General features: G+C 35.9%; 1 protein-coding gene across 4 annotated transcripts in view; it reads left to right on the top strand.

Annotated features, from left to right (window-relative positions):
• The window catches only part of USP3 (ubiquitin specific peptidase 3), a 131,572-nt gene that overhangs the window by 87,916 nt on the left and 25,215 nt on the right, over positions 1-18,441 (top strand). For 3 of the 4 annotated variants that reach the window (XM_074294876.1, XM_074294879.1, XM_074294878.1), the window contains 4 exons: positions 11,853-11,971; positions 12,276-12,389; positions 12,574-12,641; positions 16,845-17,172. In XM_074294876.1, coding sequence (XP_074150977.1) covers positions 11,853-11,971; positions 12,276-12,389; positions 12,574-12,641; positions 16,845-17,010 — 467 coding nt within the window. In that variant the 3' untranslated portion in view covers positions 17,011-17,172. Of the gene's footprint in view, positions 1-11,852; positions 11,972-12,275; positions 12,390-12,573; positions 12,642-16,844; positions 17,173-18,441 lie in introns of those variants that run through there. The other variant, XM_074294877.1, reaches the window with a different exon arrangement.

Here is an 18,441-nt window from a genome sequence, read left to right as displayed (position 1 = left end):
ATGTTCTGCACCTCTAGCCCTTTACCAATATAAAGAAGGGAGAAGTAGTTCATACACTTTTATAAAGAAAAGTTAAAAAAAAAAAAAAAAGACTTTTAGTCCTGCTGCTCTGTAGTACTCATCTGCTAAGGTAATTTTCTAAGACCATTTCAGTGCATTACTAGTATAAAGATTGAGACCAAAACAATTCTGTATGTAACTACATTTAATTGGTGCTTTATCCTTATTCCTCATATAATCATGTTCAGGGTGTACCTATACCTGGGAGAGAGTGGCAAGAAAAAGAGCTTTAGCTAAATGTGTTCTTATGTATACTGAGCATATTGTGAAAAAGTGTTTCCAAGATTTTGGGGGAAGGTAGGTGGTAAAACTATTTTAAAAGAAACAAATTTCACAAAACTCTTTTAAATCAAATGTGTATTATTCTCTGAAGTAGCACATGAAAGTGATTTCTTACAATGGTTCAGCACAAATTTTGTTTGATCATATCTTAAGAAAATATCTTTTTTAAAAGATATTTTAAGTTATGCATTTTTCTACATAAAATTACAGTTATAGGACTTTACTTATATGGGCAGTCCCCAGTTAATCAGTAAGGTTACATGATTAGTTGGGAACTTGAAATTCATCTTCCATATTGAAATAATTTCCTAAATGATGATTGTGATCTCAAGATACTTTACAGAAGTGTGATTATGGTGCCATAGAACATGACTACTGCGTATAACATTGCATCCATATGAAGTCATATTCAGGATTCCTCCATGAGACTTCAGAAATGTACTGTTGCATTGCAAAAGTGTGGATGGTCTCCTTTTTCTCCTCCTTGGCATAACAACACCTCCAGGATTGCTGAGGAGCCAGAGCAGCAAGAAGGTGGATGAAGAAGGGAGAAAATTCCCAAGTATTCTCAAAAGAGAAGGGATGCAAGTTCTGGTGATCACCCAATTGGCAGTGCCACTGATAAATCAGTTTGTTCACTTACTCTGATTAAAAAGGATGGGGAGGGGGATTATACCATATATATTTTGTAATATTGCCAGAAAATCCCTGGGTGTCCCACAGTTATTTGCTAATTGATCAGACATACGAATAAACTGCCACAAGTTTTCACACAACATATAGAAGTGATCATTTAAGAAAAGAAACAATGGAATGGATTATGAATTTAGAACTAGAAGGGATCTCACAGGTCACCTAGAGCAAACCCTTTTTATTTTTTTTTCTTTTTTTTTTTTTTTTTTTTTTTTTACTTTTAAGAAAACAGAAGCCCATCAAGATTCAGGGACTCGTCCCAAGTCATATGGCTAGTAAAAGAGCCAACACTTGAACCTTGATCTAAACCTAGAACACAAAAGGAAAAGAAATGGGTCTACAGTCCGTAGTAGGAAAGCGAGAAGGAATGGTAAAAGAATGAAAGAATACAAGAGCAGGCATTTTCCTCTGCTTCCTTCCCAGATGTTCTTGAGTTATGACTTACACACCTGTGGTCCATAGAGAGTCCCTGCCTGTTCTGGACCCTGCTCTGCCCTAAGGGCAGCAGCGTCTTTAGCCCCGAGTACACCACCAGGGGGCTTGCTGATTGGTGTCATTGGAAGACCCAGGAAATAAGTAGGTAGGGTTTGATGCTTTTCCTGCCTTTGACTTGAAGCTGCCAATGAGGTGTTTCTGTATCTGATGAGTTGGTAAATCATTCTTTCAGGAATAATCCTGATGTTTATTTTCCCTTGATAAGGCCTGGGCAGACCCAGGAGAATAATTTTGCAGCAAGATGGCACTGCCCTGGAGTCAAGGAGACCTGATTTCAAATCTAACTTAAATAATACTTCCTAAATGTGTGACCCTGGGCAAGCTACTTAACAGCTGCTTGTCTGTTTCCTCACCTGTAAAATGAGAATAACAATAGCACCAGTCTCACAGGGTTATTGTGAAGATCAAATGAGATGATTTTTGTAAAGTGTTTAGCACAATGCCTGGTGCATAGTAAGTACTTTATAAATGGTCTTTGTCAAATATCTCACTGGCTGATTTTATGCTAGTGTGATAATCACGTTGGAATCTTAATCAGAATTGCATCATATTTTAGTAATTTCCATTTGTGTTTGGGGGAAAAACTAAATATGAAATTATTTCAAAATCTGGACCGTGTGTGTTAGCACAATGCTTGGAATATAGTAAATATATAATAAATGTTAATTGACTTGAAGAATTCTATTTATATCCATATATAATTAACTCCCCTCCCCAAAGCCAAACTTTTTACATGACGCAACACTTACTCATTCATGAAAGCCTCAGTACACAAGGGAAAAGTGGTAGAAACCTGAATTATGTCATCATTCTTGTTTATGCTTAGAGATAAAAAAGAAAACAGGAAATCTGAGATTCCATATACTGTTGTTACCAAGAGTGTCAACTGATCTGATTGAGATTTGGCTCAGAAAATTTATGAGATAGCAAATGTAAATTGACTAATTAAGGTTTATTAGGAGATGAATAATATGTGGAGTGGTAGAAAAAATTGAACTTGGAATCAGAATTTTATTCACTTTTTTATTTTATTAGAATACTTAATTAGCTAATGCATATATCACTTCTGTGAACTTAAGTTTAGCCTTTGGCTTTCTCATCTATAAAATGAAAATAGTAAAATTTTTACAATCTCTATCTCTTAGAGCTGTTGTGAGGAAAACACTTTCTAAATCTTAAAATTCAGTTCACATACACAGATATAAGTCCACACACATATTTCTTTTTTATAAGGGCAATAAAGCCCTGAAAGCTAGTCTTATAATAGTTTTCAAATGCAATGGATTAACTGTGGCAAATGGATCTTTCTGCTATTGGCCATAAAAGAGTAGTTGGTATGTTCAGAGACTGCAAACTAATTTTAGTACTAAGCAAAGTGCTTGTAAAATGTAGATATACTTTCCAAAGTTAAAACTCCATAGAAAAATAAAAGAACTTTTTAAATTAGCTGTATCCTTTTGAAGTCAATATTAGTATAGATTATTGACAATTGACTTATGGGGAACTTTAATCTGATTTTGTCTTCAAATTAGCATCTTCTATCTAGTTGTTGTTTTGTCCCTTGTTCTCAAAAAGGACTATGACATACAAGTGAGTTGGATTTACATGAGGAAGGCCTACGTAAGGTCATTTGCCTCACTTTCCCCTCCAAAGTCATCTGGGTCCAGTAGCCAGATATAAATCTAGATGGCTACAGATGGCCCTGGATGCAGTAAGAGAGCATGGCCTTTTTAAACTAAAATCTTCAACTGGACTGTTTGACTAAGGCCACACCCATTGAGTAATTAAAATTAGGTAGTAACTGAGGGAAAGAATTTCCTCTGTAGTCTAGTCCCCATAAATTTAAATAAATAAATGAGTGAATGAATGAATAAATCTGGGACGAGAAAACCCTCAGGATTTCTGGCCAAAGCAGAAATGATTGCTATTTTCATTCATTCTGAATCAATCAGGATCCCAACAGGTACTAGAACCTATTGGTGGACAATTAGAATCAGATTGCTTTTGTTTTAAGGCCTGATCCTTAAAGAAATCAAACCAGTATACTCCAAGATATCTTAGAAGGCTTCAGAGGTACAAAAGAGGGGGGGGGAAATGCTTTTAAGAGCATCTGTAGGTAAAGGTATGATACCCTTCTCTTTATTAATCTTTGAAGACCTCTCACATTATTCTTGATACATTTCCTCAACCATCTTATTCTCAAGCTCCAATTCCTCTGGGTCTGTTTTTTCCTTTTTCCTTTTTCTCTACTGAGGGTCCATCCTCATCAGGAACCAAAGAACCTGTTTTCAATTTGATTCCTTGGTCCCACTCTTTAAAAGTCCAAGTCTAACTGGACCTCCCTCTCTCCAGGTTGTTTAATCTTTTCTCTGTGAAAATCCCAAACATGTCCCTGGGGTTAAATTTTCCCTATAAAACATATTTGTGGGCCATCCCATGGCTACTACCTTTCTTTGGGTCAGCCCTCCTTAGCCATCTGCCTTGTGGTGTCTTTTCCCTTTCCCCATGCCATGTGGTATATCCCCTAACTCCACTATGCTTACCAACCCCATTTCTTACAGTAAACTAACTCTTTTAGGGTGCTAAGCCTACCAGCTAAGGTCATACCCCAACATCATGGGATACTCCCTTACTACTGGGAAATTGCGAGTTCCACTGAGGAATTTGTCTTTTCCTGTGCTCTCCCAACCCCATTTCATATTTACCATCCCTTCATTTTGTCTTTAATCTATTCCCCCAAATAAATCTACCCTTTTCCAGAGAGAATGGCCATCATAAACTCTTCACATGACTGAATCCCACCTTTTGATGACTTCCATCATTTGGTGACAACCCCCACACTAGAGATCACACATGTGAGGGCCAGGCCTGGAATGAGACATGGGTCAGTTTTCTGATGTCTTTGGTAATTTCCTTCACTACCTGCCCATTATCATCAATTTTCACACGGCAAAAATTTAATTTCCCACAAACTCCACCTTCTTCAGCCAACAAATAGTCTAATACCAACCTGTGCTGGATTACTGCTTATCTAGTCTGAGTGGCCTGGCAGGCTCACAAGTCCAGTGCTTTTGTTGTCTGGTTAGTAATTATTTGGACCATGGCCTGCAATCTAATGAGTCTATTCAGCATACAAATTGGGGTGCTGTATCTCCAGTTCCCATATGGGGCCATCTATCATCCCAATCATTTGTGTTCCCAGTGAGCAATATAGGTAACTTTTTACAAATAAAGATGCCTATCAGGAAAGTCAGCAACAACAGAAATGCTAAAGGAAACAGACATGCATTTAGAAACAAATAGATCAGGGTTCTCAAACTACGGCCTGCTGGCCAGATGAGGACGTTTATGCAGCCCGCCAGGATTATAGCAGATGGGCTAAGGGGTGGAGACAGTATGAGTTTTTGTTTTCAAGATAATCCGGCCTTCCAACAGTCTGAGGGACAGTGAACTGGCCTCCTATTTTAAAAGTTTGAGGACCACTAAGATAGATGATTAGGCCAAATACCCACCTACTTATTTAGAATATATTTCACATGGGAAAGTGCAAGATCTTACATACTTGAATTGTGCTCATAATTTCTACTAAACACTTGCCCTGATTATAAAAATTTGCTATAAGAGGAAAAAGCAGGGACATGATTTTTTTTTTTTTTGAGGCTGGAGTTAAGTGACTTGCCCAGGGTCACACAGCTAGGAAGTGTTAAGTGTCTGAGACCAGATTTGAACTTGGGTCCTCCTGAATTCAAGGCTGGTGCTCTATCCACTGCGCCACCTAGCTGCCCCTGGGACATGATTATTAATAAAACATTGGTTCTTCAAGCTTCAACCTGGGAGTACACACATAACAGGATAAAGCATCCTTAGCTAATTGTATGCAATAACAGTTCTGCCTTATAGCCAGACTCAGGAATAATCAGGTGGGTTCTTATTTGAAGGAACACCACTGGAAAATGAGTCAGAAAGATCCCACCTTCAACAGAGGCAAGGTTGTCCTCCCAACTCTTGTAACAATTCAAGATACTGATGGATTACTGGCTTGATGATCCATCAGTCAATCATATCTGAATTCAAAACTCCAAATAATATCAGCTACAGTCTCAAGAGATTTTTATCTCAAATAGCAAGTCTCATTAATCAAAGCTTTAGGTGAATTTAATTCTCAGGAATCACACATCCCAAATAAATATTACTACAATCTTACATTGATAACAGTAAGAGATTTATCCTAGAAAGTTCACAGCTTATCTTCCTATCTAGTAGATGGGCTTTATATTCGATATTACACAAATCATTTTATTTTAAGATGCTCAATAACCAAATCTATATCAATACATGTTCAGGTATTAACCATGTTCAAAGGGACAAAGATATAGACTATTGTTCTCAGAATTTCCCTAAACATTGGGAACAACTTAAAATGACTCAACACCATTATTAAAATTCACATAGAATATAGAATATACTGTCCTAATTTTACATTAAAAAACCCTATCAGAATTAACACTAATTATTTCTTCATCCTAAAAAATATTAATTCAACTTCCTCCAGTCGAAGAGACTATAAACTTTTCTGGAAATATAAATAACAGTTACAACACCATATTAAAAATCCTTCTAAGCACAATTAATCCCCCCCCTTCCCCCACCAAAACATTCCTAATTGCAAAGTCAATTTTAGAGGTTATAAATTGTCCTTAACAATCCATTCTTGAGGTTTCTCCTCACATTTCCTTTAAGCTGATGTTCTTATCCTCTAAACTGTAGTCTCAGTTACCTGTAGCATCTGGTAAGGTCTTTCCACTATCTTCTTCCAGGACTTTGTAAGCACTCATACTCCTGGAACTGTTTCAATAATATTATTCCACTGACCTCTCTGAAAGCAGCAGAGCTCAAGGGAAAAGTTTCCACCCAGCCTTGGTGTCATTTCATTAAAACCTAACTTGAATATTTTGGAGTCTGGAGGGACACCTCTTCAATACCTTCTTATTTATCTGTAGGCATGTGTGGGGCAGTAGCAACCACAAAAACAATCAGAGATTCTTACAGTAAGAAAAAGCAAAAAGGGGTTTATTACAGTCTTGCAAGGAAGGACATCTTCCTATCTAACAAGTTGTTTGTCAGTAAAAGGAGGGCAAAGTAAAAGTACAAGATTAAATAGTCTGAATGCAGAAGCCCTTATCCCTCTTAGCCTGGCCTTTTCTCCCAGTGTTTGGGGGAGTCCAGATTTTACATTCTGATCAGGAAATCTAACCCAGAAATGAGAGAATTTAAAAAGAGGTACTTAAGTGCTAATTAAGAGGTGATGGGAAACAAGAGGGGACAAACAACCTGCAACGATTTTAGCTATAGCTCTGTTTTTATAAAATCTCAAATCACAAGGTATAGTTTAAGACTATGTTCCACTGAGAGTGTCTTAGTTAATTCCACATAGACATATTACACATTTTTCAGATACAATTTGTCGTACAATTACACATATCCCCATACACCATATTTTCTTGCTTTTACTTATTTGTTCAAGGGAGAAAGCAAGACAAACTTTAAGAATATAGATAATATCTAAAAAACTTTGAAACAAATTTCACAAAATGTATACCCCATGTTCAACTGGGCTGACAAAATGTTAAAGCACAGCTCATAGAATTTTTATAAATTGCCCAATGTGCAATTTAGCAAGCAACATAATAATTAGGAGCTATAAACATGTGACATCTTTAGATAAGTTACCAGAGAACCAAAATTCTTTAAACTAAAAATCAAATACAAATTTCTAGTAGCAATACATCAATAATAATGTGCACATATTTCTAAAATCTTATACCAGAATAAACAAGTTCACAATTTCAGCACATACCACTTAATAGGGATTATCTCATACAGTTTCAGAATCAAAATTCCAGTTTAAATACACACAGCCCCAAAATTTAGGATGGCAGAAAACTGCCCTTTCAAGTCCATCTACAGGGCTTTAAGCAATTGGTGGACTTTAGGACCTAAATCCTGGGGGAGAGGGTCAGAGAAATTTGGACCCAGGTGTCCAGCTGCAGGTTTGTGGCCCAGTGATTAGCCCACCCTCCATGGCAGAAATGCCCAAAGGCCATGTTGAAGATGTTGGGGTACTCTCCAGAGGAGTCCAGGCCATTCAGGGATGCTAGCCTAGGCAGACAGATTCCACAAGCCTTTCCAAGGGAGAAAAGCTTAAAAATACAATAGACTAACTGAGCTAACTGATAGTGCCAAGCAACTTAAAACTTCAAAAACCCTAGAATCTGCAAAAAAATGTTTTTAGCAATCTTGAAATTTTCATTATTTCTACAGATCCAAATTGGCCAGTTCTAGGTCCACAGAAATGTCAAAATTTTTTTCCTTTTGATGTGGCAGTTAAAAACTTTCCCCATCTCAGAACTAGTCCTTCCTCTCTCTAGCTAAAAGCTATTTTCATAAGTCCAATTGTGTATCAAACAAGTACTTTTTAAAAATCTCAAACAGACAAATACAGTAGACAAAGCACACATACACACACTGCTTTTCTGAATCAGCTCCTGTTCTTGGTCCCACTTTGGGGTAGAAGATAGGAGTCCTGGAGCTATAGGAACCAGGATTGACAGGTAATAAAGGATTCTTTGAATTTATACCCAGGCCTCAGAGGATGGAGCAGAGCACCTACCCAAACAAAACAACAAACAGAATTTAATCTCTATATATTTTGAGTACTTCATCCCAATTCTTCCTAAAGGGCCATCTTCCCAGGATTAGATTTTTAGAGCCAGCTAGATTGTTCCTTTCTCAAAGTTCACAGTATCTTATCCTCTTTATGGAGGACTCACTCAGTCTTACCAAAGGAAAATGAGAAGACTTCAGAGGGAAATTCTCCCAGTCACCCAGGCATTTCTTGACAAAGGGAAAGTCCTCATACAGACTTGAACCCATTCCCATTCCACCCCCCATCAGTTTCTTGCCCTGCCAGCGCTGTGCACTTTTACTTGACTAACAGATTTCAAATGTTTCTCAGCTGGCTTATCTCCTGGACCAAATTAATCCTCTATCTTTGCTAGCCCACTTCCGTTTTTGCTTTCTTTGAGTGTCTATCTTTCGGAATTTACCAATCAGGACAGGAACTCCCTAGCTGAGTCCAAGGGCCACCAGAGAACTCTCCAGAGGGCGCCTGCCCAAGGATTTGATAGGGGAGAGACCCCTCACAAACAGCAAATATCCCAGACATTCCCCTAAACTCTGTAGGATATGAGGCTTAACCAAATTAAAATCAGAGAGACACCCCCAAGCTTTTAGCTTTTTAAGCAAAAAAAAAAAAAAGGATTTGTTACAATTTTCAAGAAAAAGGGGAACTCCTAACAAAATCAGTTAAAGGAGTGCAAAATATAAGATTAAGTAGACTCTAAATGCAGAAGCACCCATCCATCATCTGGGGGAGTTGAGGCTTAAAACTAAAGAGGGAAATCTATCCCAGAAACAAAAGAATAAATAACAAACTCTTAATTCAAATTTCCCTAGAGAACTGCTATTAAGCAGATATTCTTGAATGAGAGAATTGTTACTCGAATTCCCAAAGCCATCTTGGCCTTTAAAAGAAGTACTTAAATGCTAATTAAGGGAAGGGGGAACAGGAGGGGAAATGATGAACATCTAAGACAATACAGCTTTTTAGTTATAGCTCAACTTGTTATTGCAAAGTCTCAAGTCATAACTCAAGGCCACATTGCTATGAGAAGTCTTCAGTCAGTTTATCCTATTCAAGATACTGATGTAAAAACTATAGCAAAAAAAAATTTACATTAAAAAAACCTGTCTAGTTAGATGGCAGATTTAGAGATAATAAAGGTATACAATTTCAATATTGTGTCAAGGCAGAAATCTAGGAGCCAATATTTCTCACTTTTCTTAAAGGAAGTCTTCAGAAAAGCCTTTGGGTTGAACCCAAAGGAAGCAAGCATATGAGAAAACCTACTACGGGCACAGCAGATATTTGAGTACTTCCTGTGTATATAAAGCAGTATGTTAAATGAGAGATGAAAAAAAAAAAAAACTCTCTGCTCTGAAGAACTTTATAATTTCATTGAGAAGATTTCAGTAATAATATCAGACAATCATGAAATGTCCCAAGGCAGCCTAAGATCTATAGCTTATGTACCACTGACATTTTGAGTTTGTACAAAAAGTGTAAGACATGACCCCTGGTCTTAAAAAGCTGAAAATCACTTTGACAGTAGAGTGCAGGGCATTTTCTTTTCTTTTTAAATGTTTTTAATATAGGCATTGTAAATTAATTTTTTTCCAATGACCATAAATCTCTTTTCTCCCCCTCTTTCTACCCAACACACAGTTAGGAAGACAAAGCAAAAGAAAAGCAATCATGTAATTTGTTGATACTGATTTGACTTTCCTTGACCTATGCAATTTGAAATTGCAAATTGCTTGTTATTTACAGCATATGCAGCAGCTTTCACTTGAAAGCCTTAGGACTATTTGGAGTCAGGAAATATATTAAACAGTTAATTCATAATACCATTGAAATGAAAATTATCCTTTAAATTTCCTGTGGAAATGTTCTTATTATTGAAAACTACTTTTACCTTGTGTGTGAAGGACAAATATTTGGGGGAAGGAAGAGGAACAAAAATGAGTGCTATGAGGATTTTTTAAAAACATAGCAGTTGATTTCAACCATAAAGAAATTTTTAAAAGGTGTGGTCATTTCCTTTTCTTCAATTTGCCAGCCATTTAAGCTCTGTGCCAGATCTCTCACTTATGGTAAATAAAACAAATGTATACATAATATATGTATATGTTTTTTGGCCATTTTCCCTTCTTTGTACCTTGTCCTGTTTATAGGTACAATGCCACAAATGTTCAGATAACAGAAGACAAATGCAAATCAGAGCTTTAGTAAATTAAAAGATTAATACCTAACTAGAAATTGGCATACTTTGTTGAATTATTAATGATATTAGTGATAGTTGTGCTGTGCTCTATAGAAGACCAAAGTGACATCCCTATGTCTTGGAACCATAAAAGTGGAATGGCCCTTAGAGATAATTAGCTTTCTCAAGCTCCACTCAAGGAGGAAAAGAACTATTTAAGACTATTAAACATTTATTGAGTATCTAGAATTAGCTAAGATTCTAAGAAATAACACCAAATTCTTACCTGCTTGGAGATTATAAAATTAATTGGAGAAAGTCATGCACATCCTAAAGTGAAATAGCTTGAGAGAAATGATACAAGCAGATGTAATAGAATGGTATGAAACTGCTGTATGAATAGTGGCAATTATAATATTTAAAAGGAGGAAACTCACTGGGTTTTTTTTAATTGTCTTGGAAGTCTTTATGAAGAAGTTGAGAAATGAACTGGAATTTGTTTAGCTAGGTGAGAAAAAAGTAGGCAGATGAATGGTATTTGAATAGAAAAAACAGTTTAAATATGACATGTTGGAGTAAAGGGTCTCTGTAAGATAGTCATAGAGAATAAGAAAGGTAGACTTCAAAATTAAGGTCTCTTGCTTACAATTTTGGAGAGATTTTAAATAGTGCTTCATAAAATTTGAATTCCCTTATGATTTCTGTAAGGAATTCCCCTAAGCAATGACTGTAGATCTTAGACATAATTTGTCAGAAGTATCCAAAGATCAGTATTTTCAAAGGACTACTGGTAATCTATATTGCCCACTTCCTGACAGTGGTAATGGATTCAGAATAAGATATGTTTTGGGGCATGAACAACATGGGTTTTTCTGTTTTACCTTTCAAATTGGGGTAAGATAGAGTTTGGAAGAAGGAAAATTGCTTGTTAATTGAAAAGTAAAATCAAATATAAAAATAAAGGTGATTTGAAAATCAAAAAGGACCAATAAAAATAAGATTTTTTAAAAATTGCTGGATCAGTTGGACAAACATCTCTATGCTATTAGGGTGGACTGTGACCTTAAAATAGTAGTGTCAAATTCATGCATAAAACTCCTTAATCTGGTCCATACCAGATTAAAATGTAATTGGGAAATGTCTAAATAAAATACAACATAAATTATATTAATTTAAGCTTTTCTAAGTCAGTATATGGTCCCCAGTTTGAATTTGATGCCACTGCTTAAGGAATTGGACTTTTTAAGCACTCTCCTCTTCCAATAAGTAAAATAAAATAGTTGTATAGTATAGATATCTCTTTGAATAATATAGGCTATTAATGGAATTAAATTTGGAACTTTATGCAAAAATACATGATTGACTGATTTTAAAAATATTAAGATGTGTCTTTGTGAAAAGCACCATGTTATAACATTTTTGAAATCAATTTCTTTTTAGACTGTCTTCGTAGTTTTACAGACTTGGAAGAACTTGATGAGACAGAACTGTATATGTGCCACAAATGCAAAAAGAAACAGAAATCCACCAAAAAATTTTGGATTCAGAAGTTACCAAAGGTAAAACCAGCATTCCATGAAATTTCACAAAGGAGATCGTTCATACTGTCAGTTTAAAGTTAATTTTAAAATATCCTGCTTTTAACATAACTTTGGAAGATGCTCAGAATTGACCTTTAGAATTTTTGGTCAAAGCTGTGTGTAGGAAATGCTAAGAAATGTCAAAAAGAAACTGATGAATCATAGGTAACATTCTTACCTCTTATGATATCAGCAACAGACACGAGATTTTTCATGAAAGGTGAATGAAATGTTTATGAATAAATATGTCCTTTTTTTTTTTTTACTCTATTTTGTCATCCAGGTGCTGTGCTTACACTTGAAAAGATTTCATTGGACAGCATATCTAAGAAACAAAGTTGATACCTATGTAGAATTTCCTCTGAGAGGCCTAGATATGAAATGCTACTTATTAGAGGTAAGGCGTCTATTTTCAGAAAGTCCTTTATTAAAATAACACTAAGTATTTTTTTTTTTTTTTACACCAAGGATCTCACTATAAAGTCAGGAGTGAGAATGATAGAGGTATCATATTGGCTTATTTGATTCCTGGTGTCAGTTGAGTCCTAAGGATGTGTTTTCTATCTCTTGTTTTAAAAAAGCCTGAGAACAGTGGCCCAGAAAGCTGCCTCTATGACCTGGCTGCAGTTGTTGTACATCATGGCTCAGGGTGAGTATTGGGATTTTCTGTTATTAGATGTGCACACAGCATGTAAAGATGTGAAAAACTTGTGTTAGAATTTTGATGTTTTTGTTCTACTTTGAAATACCTGAATTTTCTCTACAAAGCCTTTTCCAATGCTCCTAAGTACTCATTACCTTCCTCCTTAAACTATATCTTATTTTGTATATGTTGCTTTCCTTAGTAATCTGTAAGCATTTTGAGATTTAAGCAAGGATTGTTTATTTTCAGTCATTGTATCCTGAGGGCCTGACCCAGTGCTTGACACATAATAGATACTAAATAAAATGTTTACTAATTGAGTCATTAATTTTTACATAAATGGATAATGTTATAATTTTCCACTTTACCAGCTTTAAGTAAAAGGATGTTAGAACTTGCAGTGTTCTGAAAGTGAAAAATAGGTTCAGAATTTTATAGCATCTGTACTCAGAAAAAGGCTTTGTGACTTGTCTTCTCTTTTGCTTCCATCAAAATATAATTTACTTTACTCTGCAATTGTAAGTGGAAAATTATAAAAGTTACTTGTAATAGAAGATGGCTTTTCTAGAAAAGCTCTATCTTTTTGAAATGCCTTTCCATTGCAGGTTTGGTTTAGATTTTTTAAAAATATAGTTCTGACTGTCTTTCAGCCACCCTGAGGACTTGGTAGTTCCCCACCAGCTTGGTGGCCATTTATGATGAACTCTTTGTCTGTGGTAACATATGGAACCACGAAGATCTTTTAAAATGACCCTAAGCTTTATGAAGAACTTTCCTTTATGTAGTAACCAAAACCTTACAAAGAATACTATGAATCACATACTTTAAAAATAATCTGCAAACACTAATATTGATGTTCTCAGCCTGATAGCTTTGTCCTGTGACCAACAAATGGATAAATTACTGGAGGAATCAAATTGTAATCATCATGACATTCTTGCTTGAAAGGAAACCAAAAGACAGAGGGCAGTTGTAGCTAAAGGGAAAGATGGCTCACAAGGTCTTCAAGAGAGGCAAAGATTAAATCAACAGAATTGGTTTTATTAAGCATCATCCAGGGAGAGGATAAACACTTCTAGGACATCTGGTCACCTTGTGTCTTTCCATGTCATATATTTCATTCAGGAATTAGTGCCTAATAAGTATTTTGAAAAAAAAAATTATTTGTAGCCAATGTTCTAATCTACAAAGAACTTGATAGTATCTGCCATCATTTGTGAAAGACCTTTTTGAAAGAGAACCTTTAAGGTGGCATTTTGTTCTACCAAGTAAAAATAATAATAATAAATATATGTTTATTACAGTGAGATCTTGTGTTCTCTACCTCCTTCAGTTAGTCATGTTATATAAACAAACATTAAGTGCAGGAACAGACACACATTTCTGGACCTGACCTAAGTGTGATTTGTTTTGCTTGTCTGTTTTTTATTTATTACAAATTGTTATTGTTGCTCTTTCATATGAGCAGGATATTTGAAGGTAAAGGTAGTAATGGCAAAAAATAAAACATAAAAATGGGTCATTGAACCTGGTTTTTTTTTTTAAATGTACATAAGAGTACATAAGGAAGTTCAGAAAGAAATGCTGACAAGTAGCTTTAAAGGTAATATTGAATATTTTATACATTTCAGAAAGCTCTACATGATAGATCGAAGGTTTCATATAAAAGACTTCTTTTGTGTATGGAAATGTTCATTCAGAAAGAGGGTTGAGTTCAGATTATGCATAAATTTTTTAAAAGTATGTCTGCTCCAGAGTATTAACTTCTAATTCCCATCCACTGTTATTTCCACTGCCCTACAAAGTACTAGAGTAAGGAATCAGAAAGGCTGAAGACCTAGAAGCCTAATGTGTATACAAGTGCTCCCAGAAGTCCTTTTAGGGTTCTAAGCTAATAAAACTTTTTACTGATACTTCTGCAATAACCTGTAATTGTGAAAGCACTTAGATCTAGAGTGTACCAAACAACAAAAAATGAAATTGATTATATTTTAGTAGAAGGGAAATTTTTACTGATGTGGAGGTCATTCTTGAATCTGTCATTGTTCAGTTGTTTCTGATTCTTTGAAATCCCATTGGGGTTTTCTTGGCAAAGATCCTAAAGTTGGTTTGCCGTTTCTTTCTCCAGCTGTATTTACAAATGAGGAAACTGAGGCAAACAGGGTTAAGTGACTTGCCCAGAGAGTTTTACAACTAGGAAGTGTCTGAGGCTGGATTTGAACTCAGGTCTGACTCCAGGTCCAGCACTCTATTCACTGCACCACCTAGTTGTCCTATAATCTGTTTATACTCAAACAACTTGTTTATAGCAAAGATGAAAATTAATAGAAGGAATAAAAATCAGAGGGAGAAAAGCTATAGCATTCATTTAAAATAGTCACAATCTAATTTATTTGAACAGATTGTATTGGTGCTAAAAAGTGGTTGGAAAAAAGGATACTGACACCGAGTGCCATTTCATAAAGAAATTTAACAAATAAAAATTTGAGCAACCAGAAGAGTCTGAAGTTTCTTTGTTAGCAAACGCTGGATTTCCTGGCATCCAAGGACAAAACTATACATTTTTTAAATAAAATCTTATGAAGAAGGATGATAGAAGAGTACACATATTTTATCAATTAGAGAGAAGCAAATAGAGGGGAAAACTAGGGCATTCAAAGATGAAAATGGAAAGAGAAACTTGGGCAGAAGGTAGAAAAGAAGTCAAGATTTCAATGAGAAACTCAACAATAGAATCAGCACAATTAGATTCTAACAACTGGGTCTGTTGTTATACAACAGTACTTATAAAGGTGTACCTATTAAGGAAATTAAAATGGTACTGAAAAAAGCAAAAATGGAAAAAATAGACTAGACAGAATACACAGAAGAGGTTCATGGTGGAGGGAAAACAATTATGAGGATTGTGAGAGTACAATATAATTCCTAAGGTATTTGAAGGAGAGAGTAATTCCAAAAAATGTGGGGAAAATCAGACCTTACCAAAAAAAAAATTACTAAGATCAAAAACTACAAACCCATAAATCTTCTTTCTCTATATAAAATTATTTATGAGAATCTACTGTACATCAAGTGCATCCTTGATGAGATTACAGAATGGAACCAGGAAGCCTTTTGCTAGTGATCATCCATAGAAGAACATATGTTTACCATCATATAGTTAACTGAAAGAAGTGGTGAATCCAGGACTTCGTACTGTGCTTACTGTTTATTTACCCTTAAAAAAAAAAAAAGTCATTAGAGCATTATACTTCTTTAAATGCTTTCACATATTTAATATGTAAGATTCTTTGAAATATATAACAGTGATAAATTTGTTTGGTCCTCTATTTTTAAATCTAAATTTTAGTAAATACAGTAAGAAATAGGCAAGGAAGTATATGCTTGCTAAGTTCACCATTATCATGGAGGCGACCCACTACCCAGTCCAGGTTGTGGAGGAATCCTTGATGGATGATTAATCCTTGATGCTGATCACATCAAATGTGAAACACTACTGAACTTGATTCATGATATCTAGTTACCCTAAAGCATTTAACCTCATTCTCCCCCTAGAAAAAGTCAAACGAATGGAGAATGAGATGCAGCTAGAAACAAAAATATTTGTACGTGTGTATGTTGTTTATGTGTGTAAAAACAAGCACAAATTATGCATACACAAAAAAGGGAATAGGCTGGATCGTCTTAAGTTAATTGCCAGATCTATTGGTCTCACACTTCTCTGTAAGACAAGGGCCCATTTTTCTGTGTCACATTATTCTGCTGGTGGTGTGGTAGGGCTGCCAGTTCTGGGGAACTAGGAGGTCTGAATCAGAATTGAGAGTCACTCCAAGAGGTGAGCCATGTGAGCACTATGTTTATGTGCAGGCTGTAACATTACAGACAAGCATTAGAAGGGGAAACAGCATCGAGCATGTCATTAAAGAGGGGGAATAAAAAAGGGCTGGTCACCTGAAGAAAATAAAGCTGGACAGACCAGTTGACTTCTGCTGCTCATCCTTCCCTGCCCCCCCCCCCCAACCTGGTCCTCAAGCTCCTGGTCTCCACACCTCGTGCCCGCCCCAGCTCTGCCAGCACCTGCCGAGAGGTGGGCCCTCACAAAGTACTTAATACTTGACCTGCATTTCTTCATCTACAAAATGAAAGTTGGACTGGCTTTCATTTTTGTGCACCTAGGTTATTAATCTCCCTCCTTCCTCTTGCTTACAGTGTTGGTTCTGGACATTATACAGCTTATGCAACTCATGAAGGCCGCTGGTTCCATTTCAATGACAGCACCGTCACCCTGACTGATGAGGAGACCGTGGTAAAGGCCAAGGCCTACATCCTGTTCTATGTGGAGCGCCAGGCCCGCTCTGGCTCTGAGAAGCTCTGATCTGCCCTCAGCATCCTGCGTCGAGTCCCCTGGACAAAGCATTTCCAATTTTCCACAAATACTTGATCCAAGACTATTAATTTCATTGTGCACTTTTCAGCTTCCTATCGTGGGTTTCATTTAGTTGTGTCAATGGTAGCATTTGACTTGGGCACAAACTAACTTTTTTTTAGTTTTACCAGAAAACCCCAGCAGACATTTTGATTTGCTGCTTTAGTTGTGGTAACTCAGTATATATATATATGTGTGTGTGTGTGTATATATATATATATATATATATATATATATATATATATATACACACACACACATATATATATATTTATATATGTATATATATGTGTGTATGTATATATACACATATATATATACATGTATGTATATGTGTCTTTATATATATATATACAAATGTATATGTATACATATACATATAGTTTCATAAATTTAGTTCTATTTGACTTTTTATATTAATGTTTCAGTTCTCACTTTCTTAAGGCACATTTACATCAGGCATTTTTATTACCATATGCAGCTTTTTTGAAGAGCAGTGGTGAAATTCTTGCTGCATTTTCACAGCTGTTAACATAGATCAGGTTGACCCTATAAATCAAGAATTGTGCTTGCATATATGACTCTATCCCATGAGATCTACTAGTGACCTAAACAGTCATTCTTTGCCTACAGAAGAGAAAGAAATTGCATCATTAAAGAATGCCAGGTAACTGCTGCTATCAGCATTAACCTTAAATAATTGCTGGTTTAGAATCTGCCCTGCAGATTCGGATTATTTAGGGGTAGATAGTAAGGCATTAGTAACTAAGTTCAGTTACCTTGGAAGTGAATTGTACTTCCTCAGTTAATGTTTGAAAAATCCTCAGTTAATTTTTAATGCCCAGAATGGGTCTTGTCATTGGCGTTTAGAGAGCCAGCTAGACCTTTGCCTTCTAGAACTGTATGTACTCTGATGTCGTAGGGATAGGACTGGCATTCAGGCCTATTTTCTAAAGGCTGTGCTCCTTTGAGACAGCTTGGTTGAGATGTTATCAGAGCTGAGCTTCTGAGGCTTGACTATTAACTTACAAAGTATGGAAGAGGGTTCTTTGATTTCTAGAACTCAGAACTTGAATAGAACATTGACCCTGCATCAGGACCTTTGTGGTCAAATTGAAAATGTGCTTATTGGATTGTATAGAAAAAGAAAGTCCGCTCCCAAGGGCAAGCTCTTGTTTAAAATTGTTTTCTAGAAAAAAAAGTGAAAATGGAGACCCTCAGATCTAATTCTCAAGTTGAATTACAGACACAGATTTTATTGGTAGCCGTGTCAGTACTCTAGGTATCCCCTGCAATCCAAGGGCATTATTTGTATTGTTGGATAATGCACAGATGGGAGAGGAGGATGCTTGAGTACTTGGAGAATGTAGAAACTTCTGA

Source organism: Sminthopsis crassicaudata, chromosome 2 (genome assembly GCF_048593235.1).
Source record: "Sminthopsis crassicaudata isolate SCR6 chromosome 2, ASM4859323v1, whole genome shotgun sequence".
In the NCBI taxonomy this organism is placed as follows: domain Eukaryota; kingdom Metazoa; phylum Chordata; class Mammalia; order Dasyuromorphia; family Dasyuridae; genus Sminthopsis; species Sminthopsis crassicaudata.
Note: the sequence above shows the minus strand (reverse complement) of the source record. Positions and strands in the feature narration are given on the sequence as shown.